This window comes from Vanessa cardui, chromosome 27 (assembly GCF_905220365.1).
Source record: "Vanessa cardui chromosome 27, ilVanCard2.1, whole genome shotgun sequence".
Lineage (NCBI taxonomy): Eukaryota > Metazoa > Arthropoda > Insecta > Lepidoptera > Nymphalidae > Vanessa > Vanessa cardui.
Genome location: NC_061149.1, coordinates 1,278,273 through 1,296,477, shown reverse-complemented (window position 1 = coordinate 1,296,477; position 18,205 = coordinate 1,278,273). Strand labels below are relative to the sequence as shown.

General features: G+C 35.0%; 1 protein-coding gene across 1 annotated transcript; it reads right to left on the bottom strand.

Annotated features, from left to right (window-relative positions):
- Window positions 1-315: 315 nt before the first annotated feature.
- LOC124541280 (mucin-3A-like) lies at window positions 316-9,007 on the bottom strand. The gene is made up of 4 exons (XM_047119187.1): window positions 8,875-9,007; window positions 7,152-7,330; window positions 1,613-6,433; window positions 316-681 (listed from the first exon to the last, which is right to left on the bottom strand). The coding sequence occupies exons 1-4, from the start codon at window positions 8,876-8,878 to the stop codon at window positions 562-564; spliced, it is 5,124 nt and encodes a 1,707-aa protein (XP_046975143.1). The 5' UTR covers window positions 8,879-9,007; the 3' UTR covers window positions 316-561.
- Between the last annotated feature and the right edge of the window lie 9,198 nt (window positions 9,008-18,205).

Here is an 18,205-nt window from a genome sequence, read left to right as displayed (position 1 = left end):
TATTAACTAAAGGCTGTGTGAATTATTTATTATATATATTTATTTACATTTTATAAAAAAGTACCTAAGCAGATTTTAGTCAGTTGGAAATAAATAAGTTTTTTATGAAATAAATATTTTTTTACAATTTTAATCATTTTTTATTTATCAATCTGACCTGAATTGACCCTGAAAACTATTTTAAAAGGAATAAATAGATATGGACTGGGTTCGAATATTAAGCATTTTTTAAATTGCCAATTTAAAAAAATGTTTTTAGTGGGATTTATTTCTTACCACAGCTCACAGTCAACCAAATATCAAGACTGAAAAGAAAACTACATTTGATTCCATTTAAATATTTTTTAATACAATAGTATTATAAAAATATTGTTTTTAATTATTATAATGACAGTTATGTCATGACAAACGTCAAACTATTGCCGTTACGCGTAATTCGAAGTTTAAATTATAAAAGAAAGAAACATATATAAATATATTTTTATGGTATATTATTTCACACTTGGTAACTGAATTTGAGTGTTCGTTCAACTATATATTGCTTTATTTTTAAATTTCATTTCATTTTGTGTCGTATCTCTTCTGTGCGTTGTTGAAAAGCACGAAATAGTCCAAATAAACTTGCTGCTCATTCAATGTAAGGTTCTTATGACATCTCGCTTCTGGTGCGGGCATGCATCTCTGTAATTAACAATAAATTAGTTCAATATTGATGAAGTTCGAACACGTTTCGTCCATATACATTACAACAACAACAACAGCCTGTAAATTGCCACTGCTGGGCTAAAGGCCTCCCCTCCCTTAGAGGAGAAGGTTTAGAACATATTCCACCACGCTGTTCCAATGCGGGTTGGTGGAATACACATGTGGCAAAATTTCTATGAAATTTGTCACATGCAGGTTTCCTCACGATGTTTTCCTTCACCGCTGAGCACGAGATGAATTATAAAGACAAATTAAGCACATGAATCAGCGGTGCTTACCTGGGTTTGAACCCGCAATCATCGGTTAAGATGCACGCGTTCTAACCAGTGGGCCATCTCGACTCGACTCGAATACATTATTAATATTAAATAATTCCACAAATTCGTCAACAACGACAACAACAACAGCCTGTAACAGTTTACAGGCTGTTGTTGTTGTTATTGTTTTTATTGTTTTGTTTGGCCTAAGGCCTCCTCTCCCTTTGACGAGAAGGTTTGGAGCATATCCACGCGGCTCCAATACCCTCTTCACTCTACTCCTTACATGCTTTCCGAGGAACAAGATTATAAAGCTTCTAAATTTAAATGTAAGCTGCCGCTGAGAATTTCTCGATAGCAAGACCCAGTAAATTTGTTTGACCTGCGTTTTGAACACAAGATCAAAAGCAGACTTATCTAATTATCACCAAACAAACCAGAAGAGCTACCGTTCTGTTGACTGTTATTCTCAACTTCTTTAAGTTTATAAAGTTTTGACTTATGTAGTGTCATTCTACAAAATTTTATCACAAAAAATATTGGAAAATCTACTTTTTATTTCGAAACTCATTTAGAGAGTTTCACGCTTAAAATTGGTTAATTGTATCTACAATATCTACCCCTAATTATAAATAAGTATAAATACTCACAAGCGCTCGAGGGCTGAATTCGAAGTTATTACGGCATGTCATTTTAGTCATGGTTCCTTTGAAACACTTGTAGTAGAAACTACAATCGTGAAGGTCTGGGTACTGGTAGTCATCAGTTTCTCTACACAAAGGTACTGGATCGAGCTTATTTGTTCCTGATTGGGTTTTTGCGTAATATTCGCAAGGAGATTCGGTTGGTGGTATCGGAGGTAAGGAACGCATTGTCGATAATGTTGTTGGTAAAGCTTGATCTGTTGTTGTTTCTAATTCAATTTCAGTAGAAGTTATGGTAGGTATGGTAGTTTTATTTATGTCGTAAGACGGTAGTGTAGGATTAGTAAGTACAGTTGTTGAAGTAGGCTCAGATATTGTTGTAATGGAGCTAGATGATGTTGGTGAGAATTCTGTTGTTATTTCATTTGTGATCGGTTCAATGGAAGTCGTACTCGTTAAAATTTCAGATCCAGTTGATAAAGTCACTGGTGTACTTGTTGCTAACGGTGTAGTCATAAGGTTTTCAATTGATGTCGTGATTAAATCACTTTCAGTCGTTACTGAACCCGTTGGAAGAAACTTAGAAGTCGATGTTATCTCACTTACTGGTTGATTGCTTGTAGCGTCTGATGAAGTCGAAGTGATATCAGTTACTTTTGATGGTGATGAAGTGGTATATATAAGATCAGATGTTGCTGCACTAGAAGTACTAGAAGTAATACTGGTTATAGGTTGTTCTTCAGTTGTAACTTGCTGCGTGGGTGTATCAGGCAAATATGTGGTTAAGTCTACGTTAATAGATGTACTTGTATCTGAAGCTGTACTTAGTGAATTTTGGGTTGTTAAGTCCATTGGCGTATCTGTAGAATCTTTTGGAGTTGTCATTAATGTGGATGAATGTGATACCGTTGTCGGTTCTGTTGGTTCATATGTAACATCAGTTGACACATACGCTGTGGGTTCTGTCATTGTTGTTGCTTCTTTACTTGTAGTAGACAGACCTGGTGTAACTTCAGAAGTAGTTTTGGTAGAAGTCATAGGCAGCATTGTTGAGGGTACATTATCAGTAGGTGTTTTTTCTGTTAGTAGTGTAATTATGGGGCTAGTAGTAAATGTTGTTGTTTGTGATGAATAATCATCAGTGTTTGACGTTACAGATTCTGTTGCTGTTGATTGTTTTTCACTGGTTGTCAGGGCCATTGGTGTTGAAAATAATTCTGGTATGGTAACGGTACTTGTTAACTCCGATGTGATTTGGGTTGATACTGAAGGTAAAGTAGATTGAATAATGGGAGTTGCATCAGATTCACTTGAGGTTGAAGTTACAGGTTCCCAAGTTGTAGATGGACTTGTATTTACAGACGGCAAAGTTGGTTTAGTAATTATTGGTACATTAGTCGAATGTTCTGTACTGGTTATAAGTGGCTCATCTGTTAAAGCTGACGATGACGTAGTTAATGAAGTTGAAATATATTGGCCAGATGTATCTTCGGTGATTGTAATAGGTTCACTCGTCAGTAGCTGCGTTGTTTTTGTTTCAGGGCTTTTTGTTGTTGAAATGTCAATAGGGCTTGCTGTCATGGGAGATTCAGATGTGATGATTTCTGGTAATGTATTTGTACTAGACTTTTCTGTAATAGATATAGTTGAAGGTTCAGCAGAGGAAGTGGATGTACTTGGTTCACCTTTCGTCGTATATGTTTGTGTTGTATACGACTTTGTAGGCGCCGTGTCAATGATTGTAACCGTCGAAATCTTTGATGTTTCTTCATTAGATGTTGATTCAGTAATTGTTGCTGTTGATTTAGATGGCGTTGTGTTTTCGTTTATTTCAGTTTGCGGCAATATTGTACTAGATACTATAACAGGCATTTCGGTTGTCTCAGTAACAAAAGGTACAATAGTTGACCCAGGCGTTTTATCGGTTGATACTTTTTCTGTATATGTATTTGTTACCGTTCTGGATGGTTCTGTGTTTACTGTCGATAGTGTTGTTATAAATTCTTCTCGTTTAGTTGTCAATTCTGGCTGTTCAGAAGTTTCGGGTGTTATTGTTAGCTGTGTTGTCAAAGAAAAATCTTTTGTTGACCATTTTGTCACAATTGGTTCCGTTTCACTCGTTGATATTCTGTCTGTCGTAGGGTTTACATCAGGTGTTGTTGCAGTAACTCCTGTTCCCGTTGTTAAGACTGAAGGCGAGATATCTTCACGAGTTGTGCCTGATGATGTCGTTTTGATGCGGTCGGGTTCAGTTGCAGTCGAAATACTACTTGTTATGTCAGATATTGATGCACTTGTAGCAGTAATACTTGGAATAGGTTGTGTTTCAGTTACTGTATGTTGTGTCGATCCTGGTGACCCTGTACTAATGATTGCACTTGATTCTGTAGCTGTACTTAGTGAATTCTGGGTTGTCGTTAAGTCCTTTGATGTAATTGTAGTATCGGTTGGAGTTGTGAATAATGTAGATGGATGTATGAATACTGAAGTACGTTCTGTTGGTTCAGATGGCGCTTCAGTTGACACATATGCTGTCTGATCTATTTCTGTCGTCATTGTAATCATTCCCTTTTGTGTGGTAGACAAATCTGGTGTTTTATCTGAGGTAAATACAGTAGTAGTAAAAGGTGGCAATGTTAATTTTTTATCAGTAACTGCTTCCGTTAACATTGTAATTAAAGGACTACTAGTAACAGTTGATGTTAGCCATGTAAAATCATCAGTATTTGACGTAAGCGTTACAGGCTCAGCTGTGGTTGACTGTTTTTCATTCGTTGTCAGCATGGTTGGTGTGGAAAATGGTCGTGTCGTAGTTGAAAAATCTGACGTGACTTTGGTTGATAAAGAAGGTAATGTTGATGTAATAGATATTGTTGTTGTATCAACTTCACTCGAGGTAGGTACAGATTCCGAAGCTGTAGATGGTTCTGTACTTAAAGATGGCAAAGTTTGTTTAGTAATTATTGGCGCGTTGGTTGAATATTCTGTACTGGTTACAAGTGGCTCATATGTTACATCTGATTTGGGCGTTGTTTTTGATTCTAATGTAGTGCTAGATACCTCAATGCCTGTAGTTAATGTAGTTTGAGGTTCTTTGGTAGATTCAGTGATAAGTGAGTCGGTTGTCTTTGTAATAGACTTTATAGTTGAAATATCAATGTCGACGCTTGCTGTTGTTGGAGATTCAAATGTATCAGTCACAGATGTATCCGTTACAGATGTTGATGGTAAATTATCTCCCGGGCTTGTCGTGAGTGGCTCGGATGTTACAGCTGGAGTTGACCAAGTAAACGAAGTTGGAAAAATTATACTTGTTTCATCAGATTCTGAGGTTGTGCCAGTTATATCTTCAGTTACGGTTTGTGGCATGCTAGTTGATTCAGTAAAAATTATCTTTGTTGTCTTTACTATAGGTCTCATAGTTGTTGTAATATCAATATTATTGCTTGCAGTGGTGGAAGGTTCCAGCGTACTTTCTTTTGTTGTACCAGTACTTGACAGTTCTGTTATTGCGTTAGTTGAAATTACAGTTGAGGAACTCTCTGTATTCGTTACACTTTTTTCCGTCGACGTTACTTGAACTGTTGAATCTGGTATTTCAGAAGTTATAGGCAACAATGTCGTTAATGGAGTAGATGGCTCATTAAAGTCCGTAGTATACTTTGATGGTAGCGTGGCAGTAACTGTCACTTGTGGTTCTGTTACCGTTTCTTTAGTTAATTCAGTAACCGTACTATGTAATTCTGTCGTTGATGGTGTAGTTACAAATATTGATGGGACTGTTGATGGTGTTATAGATTCTGTTATCTTATTTGTAATAAATTCATCAGTCACATGAGTACCTGTACTTGTCATTAAAGATGGTATAGTAACAGATGGAGTTGCGTCAGTTTTTGTATTTAGTTCACTTGTTGAGGTTGTTAATTTATCCGGTAAAAATTGTTCAGTTGTTACTTCAGCTGTTTCCGTTTTTCCTGTGTTTATTACTGTTGATGTTTCCGGTATAATTGTGTCAGTTTGACTGCTGGTTACATGCTCAGTCGGTGATATAGTGACGAAATTTGTCGAAGGCTTGTTTTTAGTTGTATCACTTACTTGTGTGGACAGATCGCTTGGAGAAGTCGATGTGAATAAGAAATTAGTAGTAGATGTAAATGTCGGCGATTCAGTTGTTGATAGAACTTTAGTTGTCAGATTTTCTGTACTAGTTTCATCACGTTTAATAGTAGAACTTGTATCTTCTGTAGCCATTGAAGATTCTTTTGTTGATATTTCATGAGATGTAGTTGATATAGCTGGCTGGACAGTTGTTTCTTTATTAAATGATGTAGTTAAATCAATCTCCGTAGACTTTGGTGTCCATGTCGGTTCTGTCAATGTAACTAATTTAGTGGTTTCCTGTTGTGAAGTCGATGGTTCATATGGCGTCGAAATGGGAACATCTGTTGGTTTTTGGGTCACATCAGTAGGTATTGTTATTGTAAATACTGGCTGTGTTTCATGAGTTGTTGAAGCTGTATTTGTAAGAGTAGATGACGGATAATATACCGTTGTACTTGGAGTAGTTGATGCAGTTACAGAGGATTTGGTAGTTGTTTCTTGTGAAGTAGTTTTATCCGTACGTGATGGTTCTGAAGTTTGCTGAGTTACAGTAACCTTGTCAGTAACTGAGGTACTTGATGTAAGAGGTGGTAAGATTCGTGTTGGACCTTCAGGCCACTTTTTATATGTACTGGTTTCATCTGGAGCTGGAGGTAAGGTTGGCTTTTGATTTATAAGCGGGAATGACATATTACAACACATGGTTGCAACCACTGGCTGGCAATTCTGAAATCGTATGAATTATAACTAATAATGTTTTTGATTACATGAATATTAATTTTTATTTTATGCTTAATTATGAATACCTAGGAGAAACCTATTAGTATCATATTGGAAGTAATCCATTAATAAGAAAGAATTATTTGATTATTTGTTTGAATTCAACTATTTTATGTTTGAAATTCGTAGGATTTACTAGGATTACAAACAAACACTTTTAATATATAGATTTGAAATTTTTATTTGACATTTCAAGATTGTTTTCTACATTTATCTAACAGTTGGTTCTTTCAGCCGAACTCTATAACTTCCAGTAAATCATATACCTGCTGGGACTTCGAGGTATAAAGACTGAAAGTAACAGACTGTAAATATCCTACAGCTGAACTGAAACCTCATCTATTTTAGAGGCTTAGAAGCTATTTTCCACCATGCTGTTCCAATACGGATTGGACACCCATGATGGTGGATTTACACGATGTTTTCCTTCAGTAAGTTCGAATTTTAAACACAAATTAAGTACATGACCCGTTGAACCATCTATATGAGCCTTAGAATCTATTTTACACCATGCTGTTTCAATATAGATTGGATACACATGATGGCAGATTTACACGATGTTTTCCTCCGAGTTCCATTTTCAAACATAAATTGAGCACATGACTCCCCCACCCCCCGGGCCATCTCTTACTCTTCTTATAAGATAAATATTCGCATAACTTACATTTGATCTCACGTCATAGTACAAATTTTTCGGACACGACCGTATATAAGGTTTTGATAGCCAACATACTATGTAGCTCTGGCAATCGCTTGGGTACGGTAGGGAGTTCAACGTCCAGTTCATGCACGGGTTACCCAAAACCGTTGTGACACATAATAGGAGCAGGATTCGTATGTGCTCTGTAAATAGATAAAGACATTTTTATATATAAATAAGAGAGACAACATCGCTCATTACTCTGATCCCAATGTAAGTAGCTAAAGCACTTTTGTTATGGAAAATCAGAAGTAACGACGGCACCACAAATTCCCAGATCCAAGACAACATAGAAAACTAATGGTAATTTGCATCGATTCGGCCGTGAATCGAACCCGGGACCTCGGAGTGGCTTACCCATGAGAACCGGTGTACACACCACTCGATCACGGAGATCGTCAATATTATGTCAAGATTCCTGAGGAAATATTTTGGGAATGATTCCAAAGAAAGGTGACTGCCAGTATGACTGAAATCGGTGATAAAATCAGCATCATATTAACGATGATGCTATTGCTATACTTAGCTAATTATTGACATTTAGCGTCTAATCAGTGGCGGCGCAAGATCGAATCTTAATGTGGGATACAGTTTGCGAGGCCCTTGTTTTTTATACAGTACTCTGATCCCATATTATGTTGTTATGTTGTACTTTTTCAAATTTCGAGCGCGAGGTACTGCGCTACTGCGTGTAATTGGAAGTTCTTATAATTTTAAGTAAATTATCATTGAAAATGATTAAGGTGTTGCCAAACATGTAATTTAAGATTTTCTCTTTGGTCCGAAATCATACTAGTTAACTTTACCTTTAAACTAGAATACATCATCTATATCGGGAGGTAGCGTTTTGGATATAATAAATAATGAAATACCTTAAATGACGCATAATGCAAAATAACACTTCAAAGAATCTTCTAACAAAAAATTAAGGACGTATTTCTTTGGACTTTCTTGGAAAACATCTTATCAGCACAAATGTAATTGGACTGTTTTATTGTCGTTATAATGATGATGTAATTACTTAAGAAAATGTAACAAGAAATATGCATAGAATTAAATGTCTTTTTTAGAATTAACATAAGTTGAAAAAAACTTTTTCAACTTATGACCGACCGACTTTAGTCGGTAACTTATGTATTAAAATCAAAATATACTTTCGAGTAGGCTTTTACAATCACTTTTAAATCGTCATTTAACAACTATGTTAAGTGAAGCTACCACTAGTTTGTAAAGTAAATTCTACCGAGAAGAGTGAAGTAAAGTAAAGTGAAGTAACAGCCTGTAAATTACCCACTTACACAACATATTCCACCACGCTGTTCCAATGCGGGTTGGTGGAATGCACATGTGGCAGAATTTCGATGAAATTACACACATGCAGGTTTCCTCACGATGTTTTCCTTCACCACCGAGCACGAGATGAATTATAAACACAAATTAAGCACATATATATAGTGGGGCTTGCCTGGGTTTGAACCCGCAATCATCGGTTAGAATGCGTTCTAACCACTGGGCCATCTCAGCTCGTAATTATAATAAATGGTCATAAAATTGTCCGCCATTTTAAGTTTTAACGACATCATAAATCCAGAGATATATTCGGAATATATGTAATTTTTTGGGTATACCTACGTTATTTTTTATAAAATAAAATGTTTAAATAATAATCGTAGTTATAAAAACTTACCCATAACAGCCTCAAGCGTGCTCACTGACGAATGTAAGGCTCGATCAGCTAATTGCCATATATTATAATAACCGAAAAAATCGATTTTAATTACTGATAAACAAATTATTCGATTCAGAGGATAATCGACCTTATTGCGTTCTGAAACGTCAGCTACGAACTTTTCCTGTTAAAAGGTGTGCGTCTAGTGATGTCTTGTTCTTACATATGAAAGATTTTTTTTAAAACTATGCATATATTTTGGTTGTGCTTGGTCAATATCAAACGATTTCAGTTTTTTTTATGGTATAGGTTGGCGGACGAGCATATGGGCCTCCTGATGGAAAGTGGTCACCATCACCCATAGACAATGACGCTGTAAGAAATATTAACATTTCCTTATATCGTCAATGTGCCACCAAACTTGGGAACTGAGATGCTATGTCCCTTGTGCCTGTAGTTACACAGGCTCAATCACCCTTCAAACCGGAACACAACAATACTGAGTACTGTTATTTGGTGGTAGAATAACCGATGAGTGGGTGGTACCTACCCAGACGGGCTTGCACAAAGCCCTACCACCAAGTAAACGATTACTTATGTTTTCGGTACGGGAGTGCGTCCACTTTGAAATTTCAGAGATATCCAAAATAATTAACACCTAGTAATTTTTTGGTTCGAAACCAATTCAGTCAGCCAAGGTCTACGACTCCAGTGTCTACTCTATCGACGAGGTGGTACCTGCACATAACATATATCAATCAAAATATCCATTTTGAGCTGTGAGGTATAAATATCCAGACCGTGTCCTCAGATGGTAATCTCATCACTTTTATACATAAATTACTAAAGCTATTACTTTACTTTTTAGACAAATTTGCAAGAGGAACTGTATTGGATTCAATCAATCAATCAAAATATACTTTATTCAAGTAGACTTTTACAAGCATTTTTGAATTGTCATTTAACAACTATATTAAGTGAAGCTACCACCAGTTCGGAAAGTAGGTTCCACCAAGAAGAAACGGCAAGAAACTCAGTAGTTACTCTTTTTCACTATTTAAAAATACAGTCATGTTAGATTTTTCAATTCAAAGAATTGGTTCATTTTGTGTTCAAAGAATTGTGAATAAGTTTTTCCAATTAGCCTCTTACATAGAGATGTGTTGAAAACAAAGGTTGCCTATAAATATGTAAAAAGTAACTAATATACCGCAATAGGTATTATTTAAGATAAAAACTGCTCCAAAATAACAGGATTTTGGGACATATTAAGACCAATTCAATCTAATTTTGTCAAATATAAATCGACGTAACTAAACGTTCACTATTGGTAAAATTAATCTATTTTAGTTTCATAGTTTAATAAATTTCAAAGAGAAGTCGATTTTGAAGCTGAAACTCAGTTTTTACTAAGTTCTTAAAATATCATGAAATAAGTATGAATATTAATTGGAATCATTAAACTCTGGGACTCATTTGTTTTAACGGCCATCGCGTCTTAGACAAACGGGACCAGCTCGTTGCCCCTTCAGTCTGCTAATTTTGAACGCTGTCTACCTAATAAGTAATGCCTGTTCTTCTGCAAATAATACCCGACTTTAATAATACTAATAATATTTTTTATTCATGTTACCAGTGACTTATAATGTGTACTAACCACACAGTATATCTTACAGACTATGTTAGTTATATTTACATTTTTTCCTTTTAATAAATATTATTATACACAAGAATCTCCGCTGCACTGTCCCGTTTGCAACGGAACAGCAACGATCCATGTATATGCAATCCAGTCTATTAGCTATAATTCTGTTGGAACTACCTCGTACCCGACGCACCAGGTACCCGCTTCATTTTCTCATAAGGGCGTAAAAACAGTCTACTCGCGCTTCAGCGAACATCCCTGAGGCATTGCAGCATCGAGTCAGCATTTTGGTATTCAAAAGTACTACAAGCATTGCTCTTATCTATGGACGGTGATTATTATTTTGTCAGTTTGCCATTTTAGCTGCCTATCATTATCATTACATAGTACAAAGAAAGTCGCTTACCGCTGTCCGTTTCTATGTATTCTTAGATCTTTAAAATTACGCAACGGATTTTGATGCGGGTTTTTTTAATAGATCAAAATTAACCTTCCTCTCAAACCACTCCGTTTGAGAGGAAGGTTGTTATACATAATACACAGACAATGTGGTAAGGAAACGCTGATTATTTTAGATGTTTCTAATTTAGTATTGTAAATAAACAAATTGTGTAGAATACTTCAGATTTCAGAAAGTTCGTTTCAAATGTCAAATTAAATTCAATAAATTGACATCATTACACAAGCACGTGTACGATTTTTTTTTAATTTGGATGTTATTATAAAAAGATTAATAACATAATGTTAGGTTTATGGTAATATTACACGGTTCAATTAAATTGATTAACTTTGGTGTAATAATTACAGCGTGATGTTGTTTACATAATAATACAGTTGGTCCCAGAACTACACTTTGGTGGTAGGGCTTTGTCTGTCTAGGTACCTCCCACACAGATATTCTAACGCCAAACATCATTAAACTGAAACTCTAATAATTTAATCAATATAGAAGTATAACACTTTCTCACATCAACAACAACACAACAACAGCCTGTAAATTCCCACTGCTGGGCTAAAGGCCTCCTCTCCCTTTGAGGAGAAGGTTTGGAACATATTCCACCACGCTGTTCCAATGCGGGTTGGTGGAAACACTTTCTCATTGATGGTCAATTGAAACACTACCACCGGTTCGGAAAAGAAAATACCCTGACCTGAGAAGAACCGGCGAAAGAAACTCAGGGTTTTTTTGTCTCATATATTATATAAACAATTGAATATTTCATGAAACAGCCATGAGGCGATCGTTTCGTTCCCAAGGTGTGCTATCATAAACTCATTAATTGTATAGTAACCTTTCGCACACAAGGACTCCTTAATTATTTTTTTTTATTTGGCAACAGAGGCATTTTGAACGCTTTCTGGGATCCTGTTGTAAAACCGTATACATTGCCCCACGAAGGAGTTACTGACTCTAGGCAGTCGTGTAACAGGAGTAACAAGTTTGTGGTCGTTTCTTGTACCAATGCTATGACTACTCAGTATTTCCGGTTTGAAGGGTGAGTGAGCCAATGTAACTACAGGCACAAGTGAGATAACATGTTTCCAAGTTTGTTGGCGCATTGGCGATATAAGGAATGGTTAATATTTCTACAGCGCCATTTTTGTTGGGCGTTGACAACTTACCATCAGGTGGCCCAAATGCTCGTCTGTCAACATATAGCATAAAAACATTATCGTTCGAATTAGGGGCAAATTCCCTTGGTTTCCTGATATATGAACTGAAGTTCCAGCGAAGATCTGATGTTCAGTAAATATGTAAAATATAAAACGCCAAATGTATAAAAGTTGAATGTAAAGGCTGTATTCTAGTTTAGTTGAAAAGTTTTCGAATAGCGTTGATATTTTATTATAAGTAACTCTTAGAGCTATAGACTCTTCGGGATGTTTTTAACAAAGTAGGAATACTCAATGTTGCGTCGCAATATATTTACAACAATATAATGTATATTCACAGTAACATTGATCACTTTGATAAAATTAGTGATAATCATTGTATATGCACTAGGAGTAAGGATAAGCTTATAACGCCAAGTTTCCGACTCCGCAAAGTCAATAAATCTTTCTTGGGGCAAAGTATCCGTTTCTATAATAAGTTAAAGAAATAAATTCCGCAGACATTTTTAACTTCGACGTTTCGTAAATTCAAATCGTTTGTAAAAAATACATTGGTAAAAAAGGCATATTATTCGATACAAGATTTTGTAGATGTTAAAAAAGCGTGGAGTTAATACCTGTTGACTTCCAGGCAGGATACATCACATACATATATAACTGTAATTAACTAATATGATTGTATTTTTTAAATGTTGAAAAAGAGTAACTACTGAGTTTCTTGTTCCGGTTTTCTCGGTAGAATCTACTCTCCGAACCGGTGGTAGCTTCACTTAATTGTTAAATGACGATTAAAAAGTGCTCGTAAAACCATTCTTGAATAAAATTTATTTTGATTTTGATTTTTTCTTTTGATTAAGAATCTACAATGTGCAATGATCAAATAATTTCACTGGTAGAATGCTACATTATTCCTGAAGTAGACAAGGTTTTAACTATATTTGTAATACATTAATTTCTCATAGACAGATATCCGGCTGAAGCTGGATCTAATCGGTAGTTGCATATTACCTCATGACAATAATATATGAAATTGTCCAACAACAAAGGCCTCCTCTACCTTTGAGGAGAAGGTTTGGAATACATTCCAACACGCTGTTCCAATGCGGGTTGGTGGAATACACATGTGGCGGAATTTCTATGAAATTTGTCACATGCAGGTTTCCTCACGATGTTTTTCTTCACCGCTGAGCTGAGATGAATTATAAAGACAAATTAAGCTCTTGAATCAGCGGTGCTTGCCTGGGTTTGAACCCGCAATCATCGGTTAAGATGCACGCGCTCTAACCACTGTTCCATCTCAACTCAATGAAATTGACTGATTGACTTAATCCAATCGTCGCCATATTGATTTATTTCCTGAGTTTGAACTCACAATCATCGGTTAAGATGCACGCGTTCTAATGGGTCATATGGGGTTTCACGAATTCGACAGATAAGTGGAGCTGGTATTAAGCTAATCATAGCATTGAATATACACTTAACTTAAATTTTGATTTCGTATCAGCAATCGGATTCAAAAAGTTAATGTAAATGATAAGAAATCTCCCCTAAAACCACTTATTAGGGGTCCCTCAAGAATGTATTCTTGGTCCACTTATCTTCATCGTTTATACAGGATTATTGGTAATTCGGCTTATTCCCGTTAGGAGGTGATAAGGGTGACTATTTGCAATAATTTTAACCCGCATATGTAAAGAACAAAAATGAAATGAATTCGTACTGAAGCTCGCTCTTTAAAATTGCCATAAAATTAATTAAAAATAACTATCAAATTTAAAATTCTTACTTCGAAATCAAAAGAAAATCTAAAATAATCACGATTTTAGATTTTTTGATTGAACTCAAAAATGTTTAAGCACCACATACGCCCTTAAAGGGAATACTTTGAATTACCAATAACCCTGTATAAACGATATGGTACCATGTATTCTATGTATGTAATTAACATGAAATTATTATTGGGAGACGAGACTATAGATTTAATTTCTAATTTAAAACTACGTCTTTCAATAAATGACAATGTGAAAAGTAATCTCTTTGATATTTTACATTGGTTTAGTGTTAATAAATTACTATTAACTAGTACGACAAAATGAATAAAATTCATCAATCTGTAAATATTTCAAGGCGTCGAAGCATTAGATATTCTAGAAAAAATAGTATTCTTTTTCATCGCTATAGAATCCAAAAGCGCCAATAGTAAATTCTATTGATTAAAATTGAAGTCCTTAATCTTATTAGGTAATAATAAAATTAGGTAACATTAAAATTTTAATTATGACAACTAGGTTATGTCATACAAAAACCATCTTCAAAATGTGCTTCATCTTCTGGTAGAGAAATTACGTTTGGTTCAGTGGTTTTTTTCAGTAAAACTTGACAAACGGAAAGTTCTTCCTCAATCTGATATAGATAGACAGACTTATCGTATAACTAGTATTTACCGCGGCTTCGGTCCGTTTTACGGTGTTGCTTGTCATGTGTTAAGCAAAAAAATAGCCTATGTTCTTTATTTGAGTTCAACTAGCAGGTCTGGGTAGGTACCACCCACTCATCAGTTATTCTACCGCTCAGTATAACAGTACTCAGTATTGTTGTGTTTCGGTTTGAAGGGTGAGTGAGCCTGTGTAATTACATGCACAAGGGACATAACATCTTAGTTCCCAAGTTTGGTGGCACATTGACGATGTAAGGAATAGTTAATATTTCTTACAGCGTCATTGTCTATGGGTGATGGTGACCACTTACCATCAGGTGGCCTATATGCTCGTCTGCCAACCTATACCATAAAAAAAAAATTTACTTCATATCAAATTACAACAAATTCGATTCAGCGGTTTGGTCGTGAAAGATCGACAAACAGTCAGACAGAGTTACTTTGACATTTATACAATATTGATTTTATTGATATATATTATATCGTGATCGTGGGAATCCCTTTAGCAATCTTAGCACTAAAAATCGAAGTATAATTTAAATATATCTAAATATAATCAACGTCATATATTAAATAAACATAATTGTGACGAATTAACAATGAATAGAAGTGTGAATATCTATTTAGACTCGCCATTGTTGGATTGAACACGTGCACTACTACGAAATCCGATCGTTTGACGTACTTTGGCCACAAATCCGTCAAAAGATTTTTACGCACCAAAATTTGCCGTCGCAACACTTGACTTTTGAGTGGCAAAAAGCTTCATCAAAAGTATAACACCTCGCCTCATTGCCTCCACTGGTGATAAGGGCTGGTTCAAATCAAATCTAGTCAATATATTCAATTGGTGGTAGGGCTTTGTGCAAGCCCGTCGGGGTAGGTACCACCCACTCATCAGTTATTCTACCGCCAAATAACAGTACTCAATATTGTTGTGTTCCGGTTTAAAGGGTGAGTGAGCCAGTGTAACTACAGGCACAAGGGACGTAACATTTTAGTTCCCAAAGTTGGTGGCACATGACGATGTAAGGAATAATTAATATTTCTTACAGCGTCATTGTCTATGGGTGATGGTGACCACTTACCATCAGGTGGCCAATATGCTCGTCCGCCAATAATAATATATACTTGTATACTTTATTCAAGTATGATTTTACAATTACAATTACACTTTTGAAACGTCATTTAACAACTATAAAGTAGATTCTACCGCGAAGAACCGGTAAGACAAGACAAGACACTCAGTAGTTACTCTTTTTCAACATTTAAAAGTGTTAACAAATGATATTCTTTTTATAAACTTAACTCTTTGGAGCAAAGGTCATCCTGCAGCCATGGTGCGAAATTTTTGGTCTGTATTTCTATATAGGTCTGTTTGAAGTATTTTTTGTTGTGTCTTGATTGCAATGATGGCATTTAAAGTAGACGATGGCGTTCCCAGTAAGATAATATCTAATTTTAAAGCCAAATAAAATTGAGAGTGGCAACCCTAGCTATGTTGACCTAGTAAATAAATGCGTATTCATAGTCTTTAAGAATGAATTAAATACTACTAATAGCACCACAGATTACTTACAAAAATATTATATGTATATACAGTGGCGGATTTACCAACAGGCTGTCACCAAGTAGACTGGAGCCTAGGGCGGCAAATTTAGTCAAATTTGTTATTATCTTACAGAAATAAATAAAAAAACTTATAAGTATGTGTATACACATACACATTACGTCCGTAATCCGTACACTCGTCACTACATAGCGGATTGGAAAATAATCTTGTAACTAACTGAAATATCACCTAGTTTATAATCATACTAATAACGGGAAAAAAACCGATGTAATGAGGACGATAAAACACAAATCATAAATGTTGCAAAATAAAGTAGGGGCGGCAAAAATTGAATAGCCTACTAGCCTACTAGCGGCAGATTTGTAAATCCGCCACTGTGTGTATGTATCTTTAAAATAATTCTTAAAATATTGATTGTGTTGTTCGAACTTTCTATGTTTGCTTACTTGAGTAGTAACGAAATATTTATAAGAAAAGAGTTTTCAGGATCATTAAAATACCATACCATATGAGAATAATTTATACACAAATATTTTAAGTTTTGTCAGTTAAAGTAGAAAAAAATATCTGGCTCTTTACAGGGCGCCATGGGAATGCTTGGGGTTTGAAAATAACTTGTTAATGAGTGTTAGATTGTTAGATGCGCCGTTACCAGTGACTTACACCGCCTCCCGTCTTTGTACTGAATGAACACAATAAATAATACGAAGTATTGCTGACGACATACAAGAGATAAGAAAGTGCGTAGTACATTATTTTAATTTATCTCATAGTGTTGAGCCAGCATTTGCAATATATGCGCCTGTAAAATATGTATCTATTTACGAGATCACTTTAGAAACCTCTAAAATTATCAAAGTTTATCTCCTATATTGTACGCGTATTATACATACAAAAACCTTCCTCTCGAAAATGCTATTACAAACAAACCGCATCAAAATCCGTGTCGTCATTTAAAAGATCTTAGCGTATATAGGGACAGATAGTGGTAGGCGTCTTTGTTTCATACTATGTATAGATACTTGGAAATATAATCAGGGTTATTAAGATTAAATTAATAATAATCATTAAAAGAGTACTTTTTTTAAAAAAAAACCTGGAGCTTAATTTGAGGCATTGTAAATCTGTATATTTGAAAAGAGCAACTATGCGAGTTTCATGCCATTTCTTCTTGTTGGAGGCTGCTTTCCTTATTTAATTAATGACGATTCAAAAACGCTTCATTGTGAAGTTTATTTGCATAAGATTGATTTGATAAATAGAGGATGTCTGGCTTGCACTAAGCCCCAATACAAAGAAACGATAGAATATCGGGAACAACCTCAAGCAAATGCATCATTAATTCATTACTCCGAATTCATCGGTAATTTTTATGTGATAATCACATTTATAAAAATGATTTACAATTATACTTAACGACGCACATGATAACATCGCTATCAATATATTTTTATTTATACAATTAACATAAATATAAATTTTGATAATATTGCAGTGTGGTGCCATATTTATGGTCATTTGATAAAACTTGAAACTAAATTTACATTGCACAATAACAGCTACTAAATCATGATCTAAAAATAATGGCTATAAATCTGTATATTCTAATTTAAAATATTGAGGTTTAACCAATGATGTTGTAGTAAACAGATATGTTATTAACGCGCAAAAAGTGAAGACTAGAAAACGTCCTAATTGGGACGTTTGACTTTAGTTGTTTTACGTAGTAATACGTTATAATACATCATAATTGCGTAGTGATACGTTTTGCGTAATTAAAACATCTAGTTATCTCTTTTACTTATTGTTTTTATCGAGCTATCCTTTTTACTTTTAACGAAATGTAAAAATAAACTAAAATAAACGGTACCCGGCGCGGCGAACTTTTTTTCTGTTGTTTAGTATGGATATAATATATCTGTTTATTATAATATCATTGGGTTTAACGGATCATTGAATTTTTTTATATATTCATAATTACAGATGGACAGTTTTGAGCCAGATTACATTTCTAAGCATGTACACGGCAAGATCGTTATAATTATTATATATTAATACACTCTGGTGCTTTTTTATTTAA

What these genes read in the sequence shown, in the direction of transcription:
- LOC124541280 (XM_047119187.1), bottom strand. An exon ending in ACTATGACGTGAGATCAAAT is followed by an intron (nt 6,434 to 7,151) that starts GTAAGTTATGCG and finishes ATACGATTTCAG; the next exon opens with AATTGCCAGCCAGTGGTTGC. An exon ending in AATTCAGCCCTCGAGCGCTT is followed by an intron (nt 682 to 1,612) that starts GTGAGTATTTAT and finishes TGTTAATTACAG; the next exon opens with AGATGCATGCCCGCACCAGA.